The sequence below is a fragment of the Pimephales promelas genome, chromosome 3 (assembly GCF_988280905.1).
Source record: "Pimephales promelas chromosome 3, fPimPro1.hap1.1, whole genome shotgun sequence".
Taxonomy (NCBI): domain Eukaryota; kingdom Metazoa; phylum Chordata; class Actinopteri; order Cypriniformes; family Leuciscidae; genus Pimephales; species Pimephales promelas.
The window spans coordinates 13020489-13043401 of NC_142771.1; the positions used below are offsets into that span (position 1 = coordinate 13020489).

At 38.1% G+C, this 22913-nt stretch overlaps 1 protein-coding gene and 1 long non-coding RNA gene across 4 annotated transcripts in view; one reads left to right on the top strand and one right to left on the bottom strand.

The window, feature by feature from the left end:
• kcnt2b (potassium sodium-activated channel subfamily T member 2b) overlaps positions 1–22913 on the bottom strand; it is a 96163-nt gene that overhangs the window by 35389 nt on the left and 37861 nt on the right. For all 3 annotated transcript variants that reach the window (XM_039687681.2, XM_089128278.1, XM_039687682.2), the window contains exons 3-14: positions 22631–22730; positions 21083–21136; positions 17933–17981; positions 16749–16808; positions 14584–14658; positions 12698–12781; positions 12285–12379; positions 10505–10685; positions 5584–5748; positions 5252–5388; positions 4247–4310; positions 2735–2843 (exon numbers count right to left, since the gene is read on the bottom strand). In XM_039687681.2, coding sequence (XP_039543615.2) covers positions 2735–2843; positions 4247–4310; positions 5252–5388; positions 5584–5748; positions 10505–10685; positions 12285–12379; positions 12698–12781; positions 14584–14658; positions 16749–16808; positions 17933–17981; positions 21083–21136; positions 22631–22730 — 1173 coding nt within the window. The remainder of the gene's footprint in view (positions 1–2734; positions 2844–4246; positions 4311–5251; positions 5389–5583; positions 5749–10504; positions 10686–12284; positions 12380–12697; positions 12782–14583; positions 14659–16748; positions 16809–17932; positions 17982–21082; positions 21137–22630; positions 22731–22913) is intronic.
• On the top strand, positions 8350–12470 carry LOC148981984 (uncharacterized). The gene is made up of 2 exons (XR_016155066.1): positions 8350–8564; positions 12288–12470. It is a non-coding gene; the product is annotated as an uncharacterized LOC148981984 (long non-coding RNA).

A 22913-nucleotide genomic window follows, 5' to 3' on the forward strand; every position in this document is an offset into this window, starting at 1 on the left:
GGGGCGCTGAAGATACACGGGGCACTATAGATACAGGGGGTGCTAGAGATACAGATAAAAGGGGTGCTAGAGATACAGGGGGCGCTAGAGATACAGATACTCGAGGCACTATAGATAGAGGGGGCGCTGAAGATACAGGGGGTGCTAGAAATACAGGGGGAGCTATAGATACAGGGAACGCTAGAGATAGAGGGAGCACTATAGATACAGGGGGAGCTAGAGATACATGAGGCGCTATATATACAGGGGGTACTGAAGATACAGGGGCGCTAGAGATACAAGGGGCGTTTGAGATACAGGGGGTGCTGAAGATACAGGGGAAACTGAAGATGCAGTGGGTGCTATAGATACAGAGGACCCTAAAAGTAGAGGGGGCTCTGAAGATACGCGCTAGAATTACAGGGGTGCTAGCGATACAGGGGGCACTATAGATACAGGGGGCACTATACTGTAGATACAGGGGGTGCTGAAGATACAGGGGGCGCTATACTATAAATACAGGGGGCGCTGAAGATACAGGGGGTGCTATAGATACAGGGGGTGCTATAGATACAGGGTGTGATATAGATATAGGGGGCACTGAAGATACAGGGGGCAGATTGTCATTACACTTAAAATAAACATGCAAAAACACTGAATCATATGCAGGTCTTCTTGAGCCACTTTAGGCACCTGTATGTTTTCTGGGTCATGCATTTTAGTGTTATGTCAATGACAGACATGGCAGCAAGGAAGCGAGACACCATTCTTCAGTTTCAGATACAGGAATTAGTGAACACCAGACTCATTTCTCGTTCTCCTTTGATTGCAGCACTCTATAGTGACTTTGTTCGACTGACAGATTGTGTGAAACTGTGTAATCTGTGGTTGATCTCTGGGTAAAGCTCACTGACTCTGCAGCTGCCTCAACCACTGACTCATTGTGTCTATTCCTCCTCCGCCTTCTCATTGACCTTAAAACAAGCGTCATCACCACATGCTGGGCAGACCATCATGTTCTCAGCATCACAACCACAGGACTGTACAAGTCAGTGAGAAAGTGAGTCTTCACGTAAGTCTTCTCATTTTTATTTGCTGCTCACTGGAGAAAAATCTGGATCTCTAATAACTGCCTCACCTCACATCCTGCTGAACCGTGAAATTCTCCATCATTTCCTGGTAATCACTCTAGAATAACCCCCACGCACACACATAAGCAAATCCTGCAAACTTGAGATGTGCAATATGCCAGAAACTTTCTGCAATTTTTGTATGAATCCCGCGGGGCTGAGAAAACCACTGAAACGGCATCTTCCTAAACAGGAAACTACTCCCGACTAGCTACTAAGTTATTAGTGCTATCTAGAGTTAGTAATTCCGCAAAACCGTTCAAGGAAGGAAGGTCAATTGAATAAACAGATCCAGTTGGTTTCCAAATGGAAAGGAGATGTGACAGGTGAGGTTGGAGTGCAACAGAAGCATGTGGATGGTGAAGAGAATGAATTTTCTTCCCTTTTCCAACACAATCCATTCTCAGCGGGTGACTGAGACTGCTGAATTGAAGGCGGACGGGACAGGTACAATTGCTTGTGACAAACATTGTGCAGCAATGCCTTGAGGTTTGAGTTCTCCAAACTCTCTCCTCATCCCAACAAGTGTGCTTGATTTACCGGGCTTTTGAAAATGCGAGGGACTGGCTCTGCAAAAAACAGCCTGGGTGACCACGAGCCAGCCACCAATTGTTAAAGTTATGAATATTTGATTTCATTTTGTATTATGGGTTTGAAATTCGGTTTATTTTTTATTTCATTTTAGTTCAATAGAGCATAAATCTCAATTTTTTAGTTAATTGTATTGGTCCATAACTATTTATTCAGTTTGTATTTGGTATTTTGTGTTTTTTTACTTGTTTTAAATGGTGCATAAATGTTTATTTTGTTAGTATTTTTTAATCATTATTATTATCTTTTAGTTAAATAGTGCATACATGTTTATTTTGTTTGTATTTTTGAAAAATACTTCAATTAGTCAACTAGGTGATTACAGCACACTGAAAATATTCACAACGGAAATAAATGAGTTTAAAACGAAAGTGCGTCATGAAGCTCAGTACATAATGTAGTCCATAATAGCAACATATTGAGTGTAAATGATAGTATGTATTAAAATTATAAATGGATGCTGCTTTATTGGGACATTAAATACCCGTTAGGTGCTTTATTTCCACTTTTTGAATATTTTCCTCATTTTATTTAAAATACGTGCCTCTCTGATCTGATATGCGATGGGAAAAGGGAGAAGAATGAGTTTGGAAAAGGCGGATTCGAACTCGAGTCGATCTTGCTAACGCCACACCACTGATTGTGTTGTTTGTGGGATTTCTTTTGTAATTTTGTCTGGCTCAGCCAGACATTGGTGGGCGGAGTTAGTGTGTAAAAAGCCTCTGCCAACAAGGCGGGCTATTTGCACTTGGCGTAAAAAGACACTGTGTAATAATACTGGGCTTCACACGTATAGCATAGCATGTTGTGAGGAATGGGTGGACTGGGGAAATATAAAGCATTATTCGCATTTACACAGTTGAAGAGGGATATGAAGTGGGTTTATTGTTGAAGGACGCAGCTTCAGAGGGAAAAAGACTGGCTGATCGCCTGCTTCTCAGCACACTCACACATGTACGAAGTGCATCAAATATCACACTATCCTCCACTCTCCACACCTGCACCCCTGAGAGAAACACATTTTGCACGCTGACCTGCGAACTTGATGTGGAACTTATTCTCGGGTTTGAGGATCTGCACATAGAGAGGGCAGTTTGGGGCAAAGTCCTTCACGGCCCATGCTCTGAGGATGGTCTGATGGTCCTGTGTCAAAGAAAAACAGAGAGAAAGAGAGAGATATGAACAGAAATATACCGTTAGTCCTAGTGTCTGCTCTTATGTACCAGTCATTACCCTCTTTACAGAGAAATTAACATCTAAAGTGCCTGATAACTAGTGAAGGTGAATCTCATTAAAACCTGTACAGGTCTCATTTTCAACACAAAAAAAAAAAAATGGAAAATTATATTTTGCATTCGAAAATAAAGCCTATTTTTGGGACTTTTATACGTTTTTTTGTTTTGTTTTGTTTTTTGCAATGTAATATTATTTTATCATTATTAAAGGAGCTGTACGTAAGAAATTTATTTCAAATAATCATAAAATGGCCCTATCTGGCAACCTGTAGTCAGGGGGGAGGGGGAGGGGATACGTCGCTCTATAGTAATTTGAAAGTGATTGCAGTACCATTTTTGGCCACAATCTTACATCCGGCACATTATTGCAATTTTAACTTTTTTTTTTGCATTTTGCAATATATAGCCTAGATTTTTGTCACATTCGTTGTATTGTATTAGTTTAGTTTCATTTTCATGTGCTGTTTACACGACACCGTTTTCAACTAAAAACGTAAAACTTTAAGCGTTTTTTTTTTTTGGAGTGCCTGAAAATGCAAACTTTTGAAATGGGTTTAAAAGTGCAAGTTTTTGAAAACTCCATGTAAACAACAAAAAATCTCTAAAGACGTTAATTGTTTCGTCTATAGTGTTTTATCGCCATCTAATGGCCTGGCAGGAGAATACAACGTTTTTAGTCGTTTTTGCAGATCCAAGTGAATGGGGATTGTTTTAACAATAGTGTATCTATACGCAGAAAAGTATATCGTTGTCGTGTAAACGTACCCTGAATCTTACGTTTTTTCTGTTCTTGTTAGTCGTTTGGTGGTTTTTTTTTTTTTCAATGTTCACGGTACTTTACTTCGTATTTTTTTATTGTTAATAAAAATCACTGATGCGCTTAGATCCTGCCTCAACTTTTTTTTTCCTGCAACCCTTTTTGACAGTTTTTTTTTTATATAACTGCAACAGAAATTTTTTTATTGATGGTATATATTACAGTAAGCGGAGAAAAGAATGAATGTCACAATGCAAAATGTCTCCTTTTCTTGATGCTTAATATAAAATTATCATTTATTTCTTTTGATAAGACCCTGACATTTTCTTGACAGGTTTTGTGAGATGCATCCAACTACTACTTTCTAAAATAATTTCATGTTGAACTGTCAAAATGTAAAATCAGTAAGGAGGATGTGAAAGAGCGAAATAGAATCCTTGGAGAATACATGGGATGTTCGGATCTGCTGCTTCCTATTTTAAGGACAGAAATGAGAGGGTAGAGAAGCAGAATGGGGAAAAAAGGTGAGAAAATTGAGCTGGAGGGGAACATACAGCGGCAAAGCGGTCCACTTCAAACCGGTTGCTTAGGATAAAACAGGCCTCTGCATCGTCCATCCTGCAGCCGATCACGATGAAGAGGATACAAGAGACCAGAGAAACAGGGTCAGGTTCCATAACAGGGGGGAAAGGAGGGAGACAAAGAGAGTGGACAGAAGAGAAAAACAGAGAACGTAAAAGATACAAGCGAATACTTCCAAAGGTGTTCATCTGACATCTGAGGCATCACCACAAAAACATCTTCAACTCATTCCTCAAAAATAAATAATTGTGATTTGTAGTTAATCGAAAAAAGCTTTTCTTAACCAATCAAGCTGATATGGTAGATATCAGAAAACACAGAGAAAGGGAAACGTTTGACCATTTAAGCTTTGATAATATAATGTGATTATATAAGAGATCATATTTTCATGATTAGAACTAAATACGCCACACAACAATTTTCATAATTTCAAATCAGGCACCAAATAAAGTGTGATGTGCTACAAACATTTAGTAATACATGTTTTTACTCCAGTCCTCCAGCCTCCAGTCACCATTGCAGTGACTCGGCTGAAGAGAGTGCTCAAAATGATGGAAATTTATTGATTATGAGTTAACGAAATGGAGTATTTATAAAGACTTGTACCCTTGAGGCATAGTAGGTCATGATGTCCCTTGTGGAAAAGAAGTACACTTACTCATTAAGGAAATAATATACTTCAGAAGAATACTTTCACTTATATTAAAGTGTTTCTGACCCACTCGAGTAGGACTTCTTTATATGTAATTTCATAATTACCTCAATTGACTTTGAAATATTGTTAATGTGTACTACTGGCAAATGTATACTGACAGGTATTTATGCTAAACTAAAATATAATGGGTTACATTGTATGTTAAGGTGGCCTTGTTACAATGCAATTATCCATTAAAGTACTGAGTAAGAATAACTAACTACTTGGGTTAGGATTAAGTGGCCTTTAACACAATTGATTTGTACTGTTTCAGCAGGCTTACTTTGCCCTCATTAGATCCTGGTCTTTGAGAGCAGATCCCTGCAGGTAGATGACCCTCTGAGCCCACAGTGGGATATGGAGTACTCTCCGCACCTGGACGTCCATTTCAGCAGGACACAAGATGACCACATAGTAATCCTGGACATGATGAGTGCAAGTTAGTGGAAAAACGTTGCCAGATAGACACTGCAACCCGTATCAAACATAAATAGCTTGGTTCAATTAAATTGGTGTTCAGTTAATCCTAGTACAAGCTTCCAGCAATCCTGAAGAGGATTAACAACGCACAGCAAGCTCATATTAACATAAACACACACGCACACACATATTTACCTGGAGTCTGGGGTGCGCAAAGAACTCGTTGAGAAAGTCCATGAGCAGATCTATCTTGAGACAGCTGACGCACAACACCACGTGCTTCTCGGTCTGGGCACGATAGCGGCTGTAGTTCCCTCCAGACTTCTGTCGCTCCATCCACAAGAAAGCCAACTGCTCAAACTAAGGGAAATTACAGGGAACGAGGCTTCATTGAGACATCAGACTACACGTGGCTTATCAGAACCTGAAATAACGCTCTGTGAAATGAAGAAATTCTGATTCATATAATGGTCTAGGTTTGACTAGTCTTGAATATTGCTTCGGATTGCTTGTGTGGAAACTAGGGTTGTAACAATATATCGTGTCACAATATATCGCAATATAAAAATGCAACAATATGTATCGTGGATACTTCACCCAAAATAAAAATTCCAGTGCGAGTTTTCAGAGTTGTGTCAGTACTACTATATTTAATGTTGAATATAATGTATGATAATGCAATGGGGGGATATTTGTGTAAAATCTGGTCTACATTATTTTAAATGTATCTAGTAAGCGTCAGAGTGCAAGGCTATTCGTCTAAAATAATCGTGTATTTTAAGCGTCAGAATATTTTTATACCATTGTCCTGTGCATTGGGTTACCAGCACCAAAGTCCAATCTTATTCATTTACAACCACAATGTAATAAAATTTAGCATTTCAATCAACAGAACAGAATATCGTATCGTGATATGTATCGAATCGTGACATGAGGGTATCGTTACACCCCTAGTGGATACTGTTATTGATCATGTTTCTGCAAAAATAAGGCTGCTGTTGTGGATTGTGTGGGTGATATTGGCTGTGAGGATATATTCCTGTATAAAAGCGCTCAGATGCATGTTTAAACGTACAGTATGCGATTTTTGGCCACCAGGGGTCACTCGTTTAAAATAATAACAAAAGACATACTTTGATGACGTCCGGAAAGAGCGTAGGCTCACGGGAGGAGTTGTCGCTGTCAATGACAACCAGCTCAGCTCATGACATGACATCATCGTTTCACAAAATATACGGATATACGGCATCTCTCTGTAGATTTAGCTCGTCAAGAAGCTTTAAATGCAACCCCAATGTTTACCTGTGTCATGCTTCTCCTGTCCCAAACCCTTCTCGGGTCATATTTTTCAGGTACGTTTGAGCTTTAGCTAATGAGCTGGCTGTAGCAGCAGAACGTGCAGGCAAAGCGTAATCGTGGTCCATAACTATTTAATACAGACGAATATAAATATTTATATTACGCTACTTCAATGAATGACCTATTTGAGAACATGTTTCATATATAGAGCCCACCGGATTATAAAGCACATAAGATACTGCAGTCAAACGTTTGACTGGGTTTGCATTATTCATCCACTATGTGCTAAAGGCTAAACTAAGAGAATGTAGTGAGTGCGTGGCGCCGGAGGTGAGGCGTTTATTTAGTATGCATGAGAGAGCTAAAGCGGGCACGTACATTCGCAGCCTGACTCATATGAGTATTCAATGTGCGAGGCTCGCTAACAGCAACAGTTAGCTGTTTTGAATGAGACGACACGGTTACTGTGAACGGAGAGCGCTTTATGCGCGAGCAGCACCGGGGACAGCGTGTCTGTTAAGAGTAGCGCTCGTGAGCGGGCACGTGATTTACACACATAAAAATACGTACTACTTTTTTTTTCTTCGTCATTTTCTTTGCTTTATTGGCGGTAGTCCAGTGTTCCCCTTTGTGTTTGGCGGTTTCGCCGGGTTCCGCAAGGAAGTTAGAGAAAATAGAGGAGTCAAAGGTTATATGACGCCATAGACGGGCGACGAAACGGAAATAAAGAAACGTCCCGTGTCTTCGAATTAAACTATAAATTTCTCCGTATTTGAAATTTGGTGGAAACTGTCGGGATAATGCAAGTACACATCTAACAGAAATATATAACATAGATACAATTATTTGTGCTATTTTTAATGCAGAAAAAATACATATTGTGGCTTTAACAGCAGGCGTAAATGTCTGACAGAAGTGCTACTAAGGCCCTGTCCACACTACTGCGTTTTCGTTTAAAAACGGAGAATTAAAACGAATACGATCTCCGTCCACACCAGCGTTTTGTCTGCGTATTAGAATTGATCTCCGTCCACATTAAAACGACTGAAAACGCAGATCACGTGACCATTCACCAACACTGGGCATGCGCGCGCCGGTGTAAACAATGGTTGGCGAATCAGGGAAGGACACGTCATGACTGATAACACCCAATCATAGAGCCGAGCGTGAGCCTCTGCGTCATCGTTTGTAAACTCCTCCGTTTTGTCTCGTCCACACTAAAACGCCCTCCGGAGTTTCAAAACGCAAAACGCAGCTGCAGCGTTTCTAAACTTCTCCGTTTTAGGTCTTCGTTTTTCCCGTTTTAGTGTGGACGGGAGGTGCAAACGTAGCAAAAGGTCTCCGTTTTTAAACGAAAACGCAGTAGTGTGGACGGGGCCTAAGAACATTCTCAGCAAAGTGTTTCATTAGCAGTCGTGGTTAATGTCTGCTATTCATTGGCTTTCAGGCAAAGGGTAGTTGGGAATTGAGATTTGGCACTGTTTAATTGCAATACAAAAGCTACGAAGAAAAAAAAAAACACTCATTGCGATGTGTGCACAGGGAGCGATGGGATATGGCGGCTGCTGTCATTCTGAACGGTAGGATGGCTCTCAGCGGGCCGTAACGGAGATTTCCCCTGTCAGGCCAGAAACAAACACAGGCTCGACCGTAACGCTCGAGCACCAGCTGCGTGTGGGGGGCAGCAGTAAATGTCAGCTGGTATTTGTAGATGAAAAGAGTAGGAGGGCCTCGCCAGAGCCGCTGCCATTTCCTGTGTGACGGAAACATAGCAGAGTCCCAAAGAGGAAGCTGGCAGGGAAGACCTCACATCACACATGAAAGACAAGCCCGCTCTCATCTCATTCTCTCCTCAGCCCCACGGGAGGCTTGTGCTCGTGAGTAAGTGTGTGTGTGTGTGTGTGTGTGTGTGTGTGTGTGTGTGTGTGTGTGTGAGACCTGTTTGGGTGTGTGTGTGTCAACCAATACAAGGTATATGTTGAAATGGGATGTGAAATGCGTTTCATTAAAACCACTGTGTACATGGAAGCGTTTGTGTGTGTGTGTGTGTGTGTGTGTGTGTCAGACTGTGAAAATCACCAGCTGTGTCGCGTTTTACGGGGCCTTAAACACAAAAGTGATTCGGCTCAGTGCTTTTGTCATCATAACCACATAATATTTGCATAAAATGTCCGACAGTTGAAAGTAAAAGCGGAAAACCTTTTTGAAATCATTTTATGTGAAAGACCAAAGCAGAACTTCTGTTGAGGAAACCGAGCAAAGTTAAGATAAATTACTCCCTTTCATTCACTAGATTCTCTGTAAATGTTCCAAAGTAATTCGCAAAATTTGCCTAAATGAAACAATTTCAAAGTTCTTTCAAAGAGCTCGATGTGAATATTAAGTGGAACGGATTCTATTAAGATGACATAAGGAAAGGTAACTATTAGGGGTGGGTATTGAGACAAATTTCACAATTCGATTCGATTTCGATTCACAAGCTTGCAATTCGATTCGATTTTGATTCGATTCAATATCGATTATTTTGGATATCAGTTACAATAAATGGCAATTTTTCTCAAGGGAATCAAATCTCTTAACTAATGCTATAAACTGTGGGAGTCTAGTTGTAGCCTACTAGGGTTCATTAGCCTAGAAGGTAATAATGAATGAATCACTTAAATTACACTTTTATTTATTTTTATAATAAGAAGATTATATGAAATATAAACATTTAAATGGTGGCTGTCATAAAAACTTGCCAGATTTATTCAAATATGCATTAAATATTGAAGAACATTAAGATTATAATGCATATGTAATATGGTGTATATATTTAGCAAAATGCTCCTCTCCAAAGTTATTTTTTTCTAGCTGACTAACGAGTTTATGTGGGTTTTCTGAGGTAAATATGACGATGACATTGATTACAAGGTGTTTAACTGACGTCTTTCCACGGTTGAAACGCTGATTGAGCGAATCAATGTGACATGATACGGATTTCGATAAGTTGTACTCTATCTTTAACACACTTTCAGATGCTCATTCATGTTTATTTCGCGCTGTGATTGGTATTATTAACCCGGAAGAGAGATCAGCGCTGCTGCTTCTCTAGAGCTGCGTCAGAGCGATCTCACGCCACAGCGCCAAAACTCTATTTATGTTTTTGAATTTCTAAAGAAAATGGACGTAATTTGAAAATTGAGACTTTGTTTCATATCAATAGTAGCAAAGGACAAAGATTATTGCGATTTTTTGGATGCGCGCAGCCGCGATACAATGTCCCATTCATTCAAATGAAACAGGATGACTAATCGATTCTTGAGACTTAAGAATCGATATCGGTTCGTAAAAATGAGAATCGATTAATATCGAGAAATCGATATTTATTACCCAGCCCTAGTAACTATTACTTATGTCAAAACTGTAAGGCTAAGAAATCATCAGATTATCAGCAAATTAGAAAATGTCACAAAACTGTAACAAATGTCCAACTAATTTAACTTTAAAACTAACTTTTTAAAGTAAAATAATATTTTAAATATTAATTTATTTTCTAGTTGAAGCCTCAAAACACAGTATTGGAAAAACATTATGTTGCCATGACTTTTGCACCAATCAGTAAACATTTAGACAAAATATGGTCAATAATGCCTGTTTTTGTTCTTTATGACCAATGAAAATATTTCTAAACAAAGCCAGAGCTAAATAGTTTTAACATGGTAATGGATACGGCAATGTTAATGCATTTGGTCTAGGTAGACTAGATCTACATATACTGTATACATATATGATTAAAAGGATGAGTTGGAATGGGCCAACCGTGTATTTTATTTACCTGTATTGGTAGAACTATAAGAGCTACACAGATCATGATGACCACGAGCAGCTGAGAGGGCCAGATCTGTGGTGTGACATCACCAAAGCCCACCGTAGAGAAGGTGACAACACAGAAATACAGAGAGTCAAAGAGCGTCAGGTTGTTCCCTGCTCGTTCCAAGTGCTGAATCCCGCAAATACTGGAAAAGAGAGATAAAATGATTTTGAATTTAAAGAGACAGTTCATCCAAAAATGTTAAATGACAACTCCGGCGCAAAATGAACCTTTGGTCTAATTACACATTGCTACCTAGTCAACCGTTATCTGAGATTTATTTTCCTGATTGCCGAATGTAAATAGTTTTATCTCTAAAAACAGTTTAGCCTATAACGCTAGTATAATGCTAGTATATAGGGCATAGAGTAATGACAAATAAAAATCGCTTGTTATTACCACTAACAAGGCTCAAAATAGCCCCACAGTTACACGACAGCATAACAAGTGTCCCTACATTCAAACCAAACCATTGAGAACGTTTTCAGTGTCCATACAGTTTAATAAGAAGATATTTTATACACACAATCAACTTCGCGAATACAGGAAGAAGCCATCTTTGAAAAATAGTCTCTACCAGTCGATCTACGAACGCCGATCCAAGTGCGCTGAACTGTGCAGAATCACATATGGTCCGTTGTTTCCAAAAGAAACACAAACACAAACCGTTTACTTGTCTTCAATATGTACACGTAGCCTACTGTTCACGCTCATCTTATCACCTTATTCACATCTCATCAGCGCACTTGGATCGGCGTTCGTAGATCAACTGGTAGAGACTATTTTTCCAAGATGGCTTCTTCCTGTATTCGCAAAATTTACTGTGTGTATAAAATATCTTCTTATTAAACTGTATGGACACTGACAAAGTACTCAATGCTTCGGTTTGAATGTAGGGACCCTTGTTATGCTGTCGTGTTACTGTGGGGCTATTTTGAGCCTTGTTAGTGGTAATAACAAGCGATTTTTATTTGTCATTACTCTATGCCCTATATACTAGCATTATACTAGCGTTATAGGCTAAACTGTTTTTAGAGATAAAACTATTTACATTCGGCAATCATGAAAACAAATCTCAGATAACGGTTGACTAGGTAACAATGTGTAATTAGACCAAAGTTCATTTTGCGCCGGAGTTGTCCTTTAACTCTGCCATCGTTTTTTTAGCCTTGTTTTCTTCAAAACATCTATGATGTTATTTTAAAGCACGGTTGTGTGGAAAAGTGCTATACTAAGTTACTCTGAGTAAACCATTCATTGAAAGGCTTTTCAGGTGGACAGGCGAGCCGGATGGTTTCTATCATCACCGGATGGTTTGGAGCAAACTGCGATAAACTGTGGTGACGATATGATGTGAACCGTGTTTGCGTGCCCGTGTGTGGGTTATCTTTCAGTACCGCTGGTGTGTGTGGCGCATATGTGTGTTTGCTCTGTGTTGAAAGGCCGGTTGAGTCAACACGCAGCTGTCAGCGGTGAAAAGGTCATTTGATTCTCTCTCTTCTGTCTTACAAACGCACCGTTACCCTGTACATTCAGCATCCTCCCTGCTACTTACCTCACAGGACAAGAGAACACACACACACACAACATGGGGTTTAATTAATAAGCACTTTGGAAACACCATCCTGTCAAATCCTGACCAGTCACACACACAGAGTGCTATTCTGCTATTATACACCTTTCTTGTACCAAAAACACAGTATTAAAGGAATAATTTCAGGTCTTGTTTGTGTTTTTCTCTCACCAGGTGAAGATGAGGCAGAGTAGGGTGCTGATGAGGATGAGCACTTGGTTGAACATGGCCGAGTGTGTTCGCTGAATTGCTCTGTGCAGGTCATTCTGAAAACAACATGAAGGACAGCGGAGAGATGAAAGAAGGCAGAGATGAGAGACAGTGAGACGTTTAATAAAGTATAGTGCTGCTATTGTTCTTGTGCTTATGATAAAAAAAAAAACCAAAACAATCAACAAGAGGTCTGGCAAATTTGATAACTAGCCAGCTTTCGATAGCAGAGGACAGATACAATCAGGAAAACAAGGCAGGAGGAGGAAGTGAGATAGAGATGGAGAAGAAAATAAGAGCTGTGTGATAAAAGTGGATACACACAAACACAATTTCACTGGAAGAAAGGACAGGGAAAAGGCTTCATTTCTTACAATCATGTTCTCAAGAGCGTGTTTGGCCAGCCAGCAGTTCAGGAAAACTGGAATGAACAAGTTTCTGAGGGAAGGCAAAATCACCTGATTGAAAAGAAAAAAAGACTTAATTTCCTTCAATATAATGGGTTTTGTGATACAGCTGTAACACAATAGAGTTTGAGCACCGCTTTTCAGGAGCACTGCTGCTCCAATGATGAATCTTTAGATTCATGGCAAATATACTATATATATATATATATATATATATATATATATATATATAGTATATATAGTATAGTACTGTATATATATATATATATATATATATATAGTATAGTATATATATATATATGAAGAGTTCAGATGCAAAAGCCTCTAAGTGCCATTTGAAATTTTCTTCTAGAATGATCATTTTTATCAAGGTTGTATATTTAAGTTCAGTAATTTCACTTAAATGGCAATGATAATTACCTATTAATTTTTATTTAAGTGAAATTACTGAACTTAAATATACAAGTTTGATAAAAATCATAATTAAAGAAGAAAATTTCAAATGGCATTTACAGGCTTTTGCATCTGAACTCTTCATATATATATATATATATATATATATATATATATATATATATATATATATATATATGTACTGTATGTATGTAAATTATAAGACTCACTGCAAGCAACTCACTGAATCAGTCACACAGCTCAACCAAATTATTAACTCTTGACCACAGGTAAGTATGAAGAGTTCAGATCCAAAAGCCTCTAAATGCCATTTGAAATTTTCTTCTAAAATAACCATTTTTATCAAGCTTGTATATTTAAGTTCAGTAAATTCACTTAAATGACCATTAATAGTTAATCTTCATTGCCATTTAAGTGAAATCACTGAACTTAAATATACAAGCTTGATAAAAATGATCATTTTAGAAGAAAATTTCAAATGGCACTTGGCGTATGTAAATTATAAGACTCACTGCAAGCAACTCACTGAATCAGTCACACAGCTCAACTAAATTATTAACTCTTGACCACAGGTAAGGACTTGAAATGATCTAAGAACCACGACGGTTATGAAAATAATGTTAAAAATGCAAATACAAGACAAGGAAAACAATATTCTCGCAATGTTTATTTCAATTTATAAAACGGGCGACATGACTAAAATAATTACAAAATTGTATTAAAGTCTACAAGAAAATACCCAATACATTGCAAATAAATGGGAAATGAAAGGACATTTGGAAATGTTAGAGGAATATTGGGAAAATATGCTTAAATCACAGTGAAAGACAACACATTCCTCAACCTGGAGAGAATTTGGCAGCAAAAATGTCACTATATTGTTCCTCACTCCTGAGCAGAAGAGATATCAAAGCAAAAATGCAATCTGCTGGAGAATGTGTGGCTCAAAAATATTCTGGGAATGCTCTAAAGTTCAAAAATGTTGGCAAGAAATAAGTATTTAGAGAGTGTATGTATGGAACCCATCCAATTTACTTTATTAGCTCTTTACTTGGGTATTACAAATCTTCAAACCAGAAGATACATCTGATAAATATTTAATGAGAATTCTGTTGATAGCTTAGTTGCAACCTGAAACACCGGGAATTGACGAGTGGCTGGAAATTGTGTTCCCAATAAAAGTTAATGATGAATCTTCGGCTATAGTCCGAGAAATCTATCAAGCTATGGAGAAAATGGATAGACTACATTCTCCCACTTAGACCAGATCTAGTGTAGAAATTTTTAAATATTTTTTTAAGAAAAGAATGCAAAATAATGTCAGAAGCAAAATATTGTTTAATTGTTAGTATAATGTCAGAAACAAAATAAAAAAATATTTTAAAATGTTAAATAAAATATAATAATAATAAGTGATCCATGAAAACAAGTTTACTCACAGTGATCACAAAAGGAACAGCGCTGATCATCTCCAGAATGAACGGAATGCGCAACACTTGCTCCCAAACGTTTCCCTGAAAACAAGGATACCTGTGTCAGGGTCACGAAACTAGTGTTTGTGTGACCTCTTGGTTTAGAGGATAAATCGCTGCTTTGATAAGGTTTGAACCATTGAAATACAGCAGGGTTAAAGGTCACTCTCCTCGCCCCCCTCGGAAATATGTTTCATTTATCGGATGCAGTTGAGCCCGTGGCTCAATTAATGTGTTAAATGCCTGCCATATTTTACAAGCAAGATATATGTGTAGGTCTTACCCATATGGGTTAAAAAGCCTCGTTGGTTTAGAAAAAGAAATCAAAGTAGAACAAAAAGTGAGAGAGATGTGTTGATGCAGGTATGCACTCATCGCACGGGGATCAAACAAGGTGTAGGAGACTCTAAGAGATCGCTTCACTATCAGTGTCTGGATGACAAACCTGCCTTGTGCTTTCTCTCACCACTTAGTCCCTTCAAAACAAGCTCAACACAACTCTTCCTCAACTCTTAAAGGGATAGTTCACTTTGAAAAAGATTTTTGATGTTTTAGCTTACCTCAAGGGCATCCAAGATGTAGGTGTCTTTGTTTCCGCAGTATTTTCAATTTTGATATTTTTAGGTCAAACCGTTCTTGTCGGTCAGTCATATAATGGAGGTCTATGGTCACCACCTCAAAGAGCATGCACAGAGAAGTCCAAATTAAACATGATTTAATGACTCATAAATGTAAATACACATTGATGGCATAAGACACGAAACGAGCGGTTTGTGAGAGAAAACGAACAGTATTTATATCGTTTTTACCTCTTGTAACCACACGAGGTACAAGAGGTAAAAACTACACAAATAATGTTCGTTTTCTCACACAAACCGCTCGTTTCCATTTACAAGAGGTAAAAACTATACAAATACTGTTCGTTTTCTCACACAAAACCGCTCGTTTTGTTTTACAAGAGGTAAATACTATACAAATACTGTTCGTTTTCTCACACAAACCGCTCGTTTCCATTTACAAGAGGTAAAAACTATACAAATACTGTTCGTTTTCTCACACAAAACCGCACGTTTTGTTTTACAAGAGGTAAAAACTACACGTATACTGTTCGTTGTCTCACACAAACCGCTTGTTTCGTTTTACAAGAGGTAAAAACTACACAAATACTGTTCGTTTTCTCACACAAACCGTTCGTTTCGTTTTACAAGAGGTAAAATCTATACAAATACTGTTCGTTTTCTCACACAAACCGCTCGTTTCGTGTCTTAGGCCATCAATGTGTACTTACATTTAAGAGTCATTAAATCATGTTTAATTTGGACTTCTCTGTGCATGCTCTTTGAGGTGGTGACCATAGACCTGCATTATATGACTGATACACAATAACGGTTTGACCTAAAAATATCGAAATTGAAAACACTGCAGAAACAAAGACGCCTCCATCTTGGATGCCCTCGAGATAACCTAAAACATACCAAATTTTTTTTTTCAAAGTGAACTATCCCTTTAAGTTGGTTAAGCTTATTTCTGACACACTGTAGCTCACTTGTTGCTTGTCTAAGACGGCGTGCCAGCCCTAACCAGATCGACCAACATGATGACCAACTAATGACCATAAATACCGGCTACGAACATCTTGGAACCACACCATGCCAGCTGCCATCAGAAGGCAGTTTCTATCCGTTTCTCCATCTCATTTTGTCTGACCTTCTCAAATACACTCTGGGGACTGCAGATCTAATATATTCAGGATGAAGGAAGGATCTAAAAAGTCAATGGGACACAATGTTAAACATGCCAGCTCTGCTCATGAACATTAATTACACGAGGTAACGTAGTCTGAGCGGATTTTCTAAAAAGTCCATAACGGCATTAATGCTCACATGTGCGTTTAGTCAACTGCCGAGCAACCAGATTTATGTGGTGAGCTTCTTTTTCTTTGGACTATGCAAAACAAACATACTGATGCAAGATAAATATCCCAAAACAGAAGGTTATTTGGTAAAAGCTCAAGCATTGCAATGAATCTGAATCTGGCAGATACTGTAGTTCTCTCCAGGAATTATAGGCGTCTTTGAAGCCAGTACAAGTACTAGTGATAAAGCCATGGGCACATGGGTGGTTTCACTCACCTTGTAGCTGAGGTACACCAGCAACATTGTCTCTGAAAAACTGATGAATGCAACAAGCACCTGGAGAGAGGAGAAAATAGACCAACAGAGAGACAAAAAGAGGCCGAGATTAGAGAGAGAAGCAGGGCCGCGTAGGAAGAAACAGCAGGAGCGGTGAGTTTCACAGTCTGAGAATAAATGGCGAAGCTGTGGGACACACAACAATGGGAAATGTGTCTGTGTGTGTTTCTTTCAACCACAGGCTCTTGTATGTACCATGGATTAATTTAAAGGTATAGTTCATTTCGAAATAAATTTTTGATATGTTTTATCTTACCTCAAGGGCATCCAAGATGTAGCTGTCTTTGTTTCCACAGTATTTTCAATTTTGATACTTTTAGGTCAAGCCGTTCTTGTCTGTCAGTCATATAATGGAGGTCTATGGTCACCACCTCAAAGAGCACGCACACAGAAGTCCAAATTAAACATGATTTAATGACTCGTAATGTAAGTACACATTGATGGCATAAGACATGAAACGAGCGGTTTGTGTGAGAAAACGAACGGTATTTATATAGTTTTTACCTCGTGTAATCACAGTCACGTCTAAGTGATCTGAGGGCGAGGATGCTTTTGTCTGTGCAAGTGCGCCGGCAAGTGTCTCGTTTCGTGTCTTAGGCCATCAATGTGTACTTACATTTACGAGTCATTAAATCATGTTTAATTTGGACTTCTCTGTGCATGCTCTTTGAGGTGGTGACCATAGACCTCCATTATAAGACTGACACACAAGAACGGTTTGACCTAAATATATCAAAATTGAAAATACTTTGGAAACAAAGACACCTACTGTACATCTTGGATGCCCTCGAGGTAAACAAAAACATCCCAAAAATTAATTTCAAAGTGAACTATCCCTTTAATACTTATTTTTTGCAACTATTATTTGGTTACACTTTACAATAAGGTTTCATTTTTTTTATCATTAGTTAAATACAAAGTTCTGACGGCACAGGCTGATTGGTTCCTGCTGTATCAGTAGCAAATGGGCTAGTTTGATCAAATAAATGATGGATTCAAAATTTGTGAATAGAAGAGAGACTGTGAATCTGAAAATGAATGGGGCAATGCACACAAAGGACAAAAGAGCCTGTAGAAGAAACACAAGTGTATGTGTGTGTGTGTGTTAATGAGTTTGTTCTGACCTGAAGAGCCCAAAGTGGCAGAGGCCTGTTCACCCAAATTATGAGGGACCTGATGACAGGAAGCCATTATAATGACAAAATGAGATAAAGAATGAAAGGGAAATTACAAATTAGAGACGCTCGGATAAGGGCAGGCCAATAATTGAACACTTTTCCCCCACACATGTCAAACAAACACACCAATTACAGAATCCAATCTATTTACAATGCCTGAGCAATAAACAGATTCATACAGACATTTTCGTTTCAAATTAAGAAATCAAAGCTGGCTTGTGTGTATTCTGCATTAAAGTAATGAGCAGAGTGGCATCCTGTCAGACACACACCATTAAATGCTTACAGACTAGTGCTAGCAGTTTTGACTCTTAATAAATAGCAAAAACCTGACCGCCTTGTTAAACAGGTCAGGGAGACTTCTTGTGCACTCTCCTGAAGTCAATAAATCAATTCTACTGCTGGCATGTCATAAAACAGTCTAACTGTACACAACACAATATATTTCTAGCAAAAAAAAAAGTATTTTTGAATCACAGACAGTCACAACATGTTAGATATTTAACATACAGTTCAATTTTAGACCAATCAGATTTGATTGTGGGCGGGGCTACACCCAGCACAACATCACAGTCGGTTAAAAACCATTCTGCTCGTGCTTTATTAAAGGAGTAGTTCACTTTAAAAAAAACAAAAACAAAACGTTTGCTGATAATTTACTCACCCCCACGTAATCCAAGATGTCCATGTCTTTCTTTCTTCAGTCCAAAAGAAATTAAGGTTTTTGATGAAAACATTTCAGGATTTTTCTCCATATAATGCGCTTTACTGGGAACCAACGGTTCAAGGTCCAAAAGACAGTTTCAGTGCAAACTGTTCAAAGGGCTTTAAACGATTTCAGACAATGAATAACGGTCTTATCAAGCGGAACGATTGCTCATTTAAAAAAAAACCCACAACAAAGTTTAAGTTTTATAAGCACAAATGCTCGCCTTGCTCTGTTCTGTGATGCACGTTCGTTACTCTCCTGTTCGAACTCGTTCATCAAAATGAACAAATCTTTTTCCGTGTCATTTGGTTCATTCAACGAACGAAATGAATGAATTGACTAAGGAAAAGATTTGTTCATTTTGATGAACAAGTTCGAACAGGAGAGTCACGAACGTGCATCACAGAACAGAGCAAGGCGACCATTTGAGCTTATAAAACTCAAACTTTTTTTTTTTTTTTTTAAATGAGCAATCGTTCCGCTTGATAAGACCCTTATTCATCGTCTGGAATCGTTTAAAGCCCTTTGAACAGTTTGTACTGAATGTGTCTTTTGGACCTTGAACCGTTTGGTTACCAGTAAAGTGGATTATGGAGAAAATCCTGGAATGTTTTCCTCAAAAATCTTAATTTCTTTTCGACTGAAGAAAGAAAGACATGGACATCTTGGAAGACATGGGGGTGAGTAAATTATCAGCAAAAGTTGTTAAAAAAAAGTGAACTACTCCTTTAACTGAGTGGTTTGGAGTCCCACAGCAGCTTTACCCTTGTTAAAAAGAAATGCCTTTAAAAATGTACTTACGGAAATATTGTTCATTAAAAAAATATACTCAAGTGTGAACAGAATGTAATGTTTTCAGAGACTAAAAGCAATAATTGACTTCATCATTTACCCTCAAGTTGTTCCAAACCTGTATGGTTATCAGTAACCAGACAGTTGATGGACCCCATTGACTTCAATTGTAGGGAAAAAAAAATTCTATGGAAGTCAATGGGGTCCATCAACTGTCTGGTTACCGGCATTCTTCAAAATATCTTCTTTTCTGTTCAACAGAAAGAAATTCATACAGGTTTGGAACAACTTGAGGATGAGTAAATGAAGACAGGATTTTCATTTTTAACTATTCCTTTAACTCCAAGGTTATGCAATAAATGAAAATGATTTATAGTTTACATTCATATTAAATAGTATTAGCTTAACTTTTAGAGTGCGAGTAAGACTTATTTACATATTTATAATGTTGTCTTTGAAATATGGTTGAAGTGGACTGGCGAATGTACAGTAATAAGCATTTATGCTAAACTAAAATATACTTCAATGTCTATTGAAACTTCTATTCCATGTATTTAACTATTTGTAAATCACACATTTGCAATGATGAAAATGCAAATTTACATTTAAACGATAGCCTATAAACTTTAAATGTAATATTGAATAACAAGCAACAATTTTACAATCAAGCACTTTTTGTCAACATCCAAATCAGTGTACTTCTTTAAAACATGACAATATTATTAAACTCCACCTGTAGCCAATAATTGTATCCCATAAAACTCAACTTTGATCACCAAAATTAAAAAAAAAATTTTTCATGCCTTAAAATATCTTGAATATAACTCTACACTCGTCTCATTTAGTATTCACGGTTCTATGAATATTTAAATTAGCCCCGCCTCCATTCACACCAGCCCAGAGATCCACTCGTTGACCTGATTGGTTACAAGGTACTTTGTGATGTCAGAAACACCAGCGATTTCAAACCAAGTTTTTTTGAAACTGTCTTTGGTTCACTGCATTTTTGAGAAAATTCACAACAATGGTGTTGACATAAAAACACCACATAGACATATAAACAACATTATAAGCTTAATTTTCAATCAGGGGGACTTTAAAACAATGATTTAATGTGTGCTTTAAAATATAACTTTTAATTTTACATGATCACAAAGAGAACTTTTCAAAAATGTGTTAAGAAACAGCAAATAAGTGGCTTAGTATTACATTAATATTATCTGCAAGTAGTTTTTTTAAACACACACACACACACACACACACACACACACACACACACACACACACACACACACACACACATATATATATATAGGATTTGAAGTATTTGGACATATTTGTATTTTAAAGGATTTGGACATTCAGAGCACACTTCTTTTTCACAAGGGTATATTAAGCTAAATATAAAAAATCAGAAGAGATGAGCAGCAAAGTTCCTGATAAACATATTCAAAAGTGGAGATTCACATTTCTTAAATTTGTATTGATTTTCTTCAGCTTTTCTCCATTAAAATGGCCATATTTCTGTGCGCATCTGGCCCTCGGCCGCCATGTATATTTCTCATTCCAGAGTCAAGAGCCTGAATAATACTTACCAGTCGAAATGGCTTCTGTTGTGGGCAGAGACATTCTGTCTGAGACAGCCAGGACTGCAGAGAAAGGAAAAACACACAGAAAAGAGTTCCAACGACTAGCTTTTTAATGCATTGACTGTCCAAAGGCACTTCAGTCTTCTCCAGATCTCACTTTCCCTTTGTCTACCCACACACTCCCTCTCCAACACCACATGAACTCTTCTCTGAACTGAAAATAGATTTTCACTCTTGACCGTCCTTCTCTGGTCCTGTCATTGCATCTCTTTGGCATCAGCTTGTTCCTTAGCACTTTGGCAGAAAATATGTGTTTTATTTATTTATTTGTTTTTTATTTACACTCAGACTCTGACTTGTTTCTTTGTATATACCTGTCTATCTTCTTCACTCTCCCAGTGATTCCCAGTGCCCTGAGTGACAACCTCTTCTGGTGATGCGACAAAGTTCAATTTTATGCAAATGAGAAGTGATGTCATGTAGTGGCTACCAATGGAAATGCGGACAGATATTCGACTTATATGGCTGCAGTTGAGCAGGAACACCTACTAGCAAAAGCAACAGTACAACTAGTCAGTGACCTTGTCCTCAAGCGATAAAACGCGACCTTAAAGATTGTTGTTCCTCGACCGCTGTTTCCAAACGTATCAGGAGAATCAATGTTCATAAGGTTCAATTCTACTTTAACTTTCTTTAAAAAAAACAATCAAATAATTGCTGAGTGTGAAGTTAGCATGTTGCTAAGCTAAGCTAAGCTAAGCTAGGGTGACCAACTTTTCTGTTTTCCCAGGACATGTCCTGTTTTCATATAACAATATAACCATTTTCTATCCATTAAATGTATTGAAAAAGGTCCCAGATAGCAAACAGACATTGAATCAACGTGGAAACATGACATCGAAACAACATTGATCTGACATTGTTTTGCTCATCGAATTAACGTTGAACCAACGTCAGATGCGCCATTCTTTCAAAACTAACGGAAAATCAACTTGAAATCAACGTTGTTTCAACGTTATGAAAGCAAACCAATTTTCGATTTTCATTTAGCTTTGAAGAATGCCGCATCTGACGTTGGTTCAACGTTAATTCGATGAGCAAAATCAACGTTGTTACGATGTCATGAGAGACGTCGTTTCCACGTTGATTCAATGTCAGTTTGTTGCCGGACCGAGTGTCCTGGTTTTTGGTAATCAAAATATGGTCACCCTAGCTAAGCTTAGCAACCAAAAAACGTTTTTTGTACATCAAATTTAGGTGAAATTTTGTTAATATGAGGCACTTTTAGAATATGTCCAAAACAAAATATATTAAAAGGCACCTATTATGGAATTTTGAAAATTACCAGTCATGTAGTTTGTAACATAGATCAAAGTGAACGAAAACTTCCTGTGTTGTTTTCAAAAGTGTTTTTTTTTTGTCTCCCAAAACAATATTAGGAACATGTTAATGCCATAATAGGTGCCCTTTAACAAGCTGAATAGTTGTTCTGTCAACTAAAATAGCTTTCACGTCGAGCAAAAGCATCTTCGGTCCCATTTGGCAGTGTCTCACCAATCTCTCTCCTCCCGCGGGTCATCCAGCAGGACTCGTACGATGTAGAGCAGGCAGCTCACAACCTTCAGGAAGAAGTTGAAGAGTCGCACTCTCAAACCTGCACACAAGAGCGTGAGTCTGTCACCAAAGCGTTACAAAAGAGCTTCACAAGCAACAGTCACACCAAGCCCAATACTCACGGACGGGACACGACAGCTAGAGGACAGCACATCAAACGGCCATTGACAAATACAAGACCAACCAATTACCCAGCACCAGCTCCACAGAGCCACTCACAGGG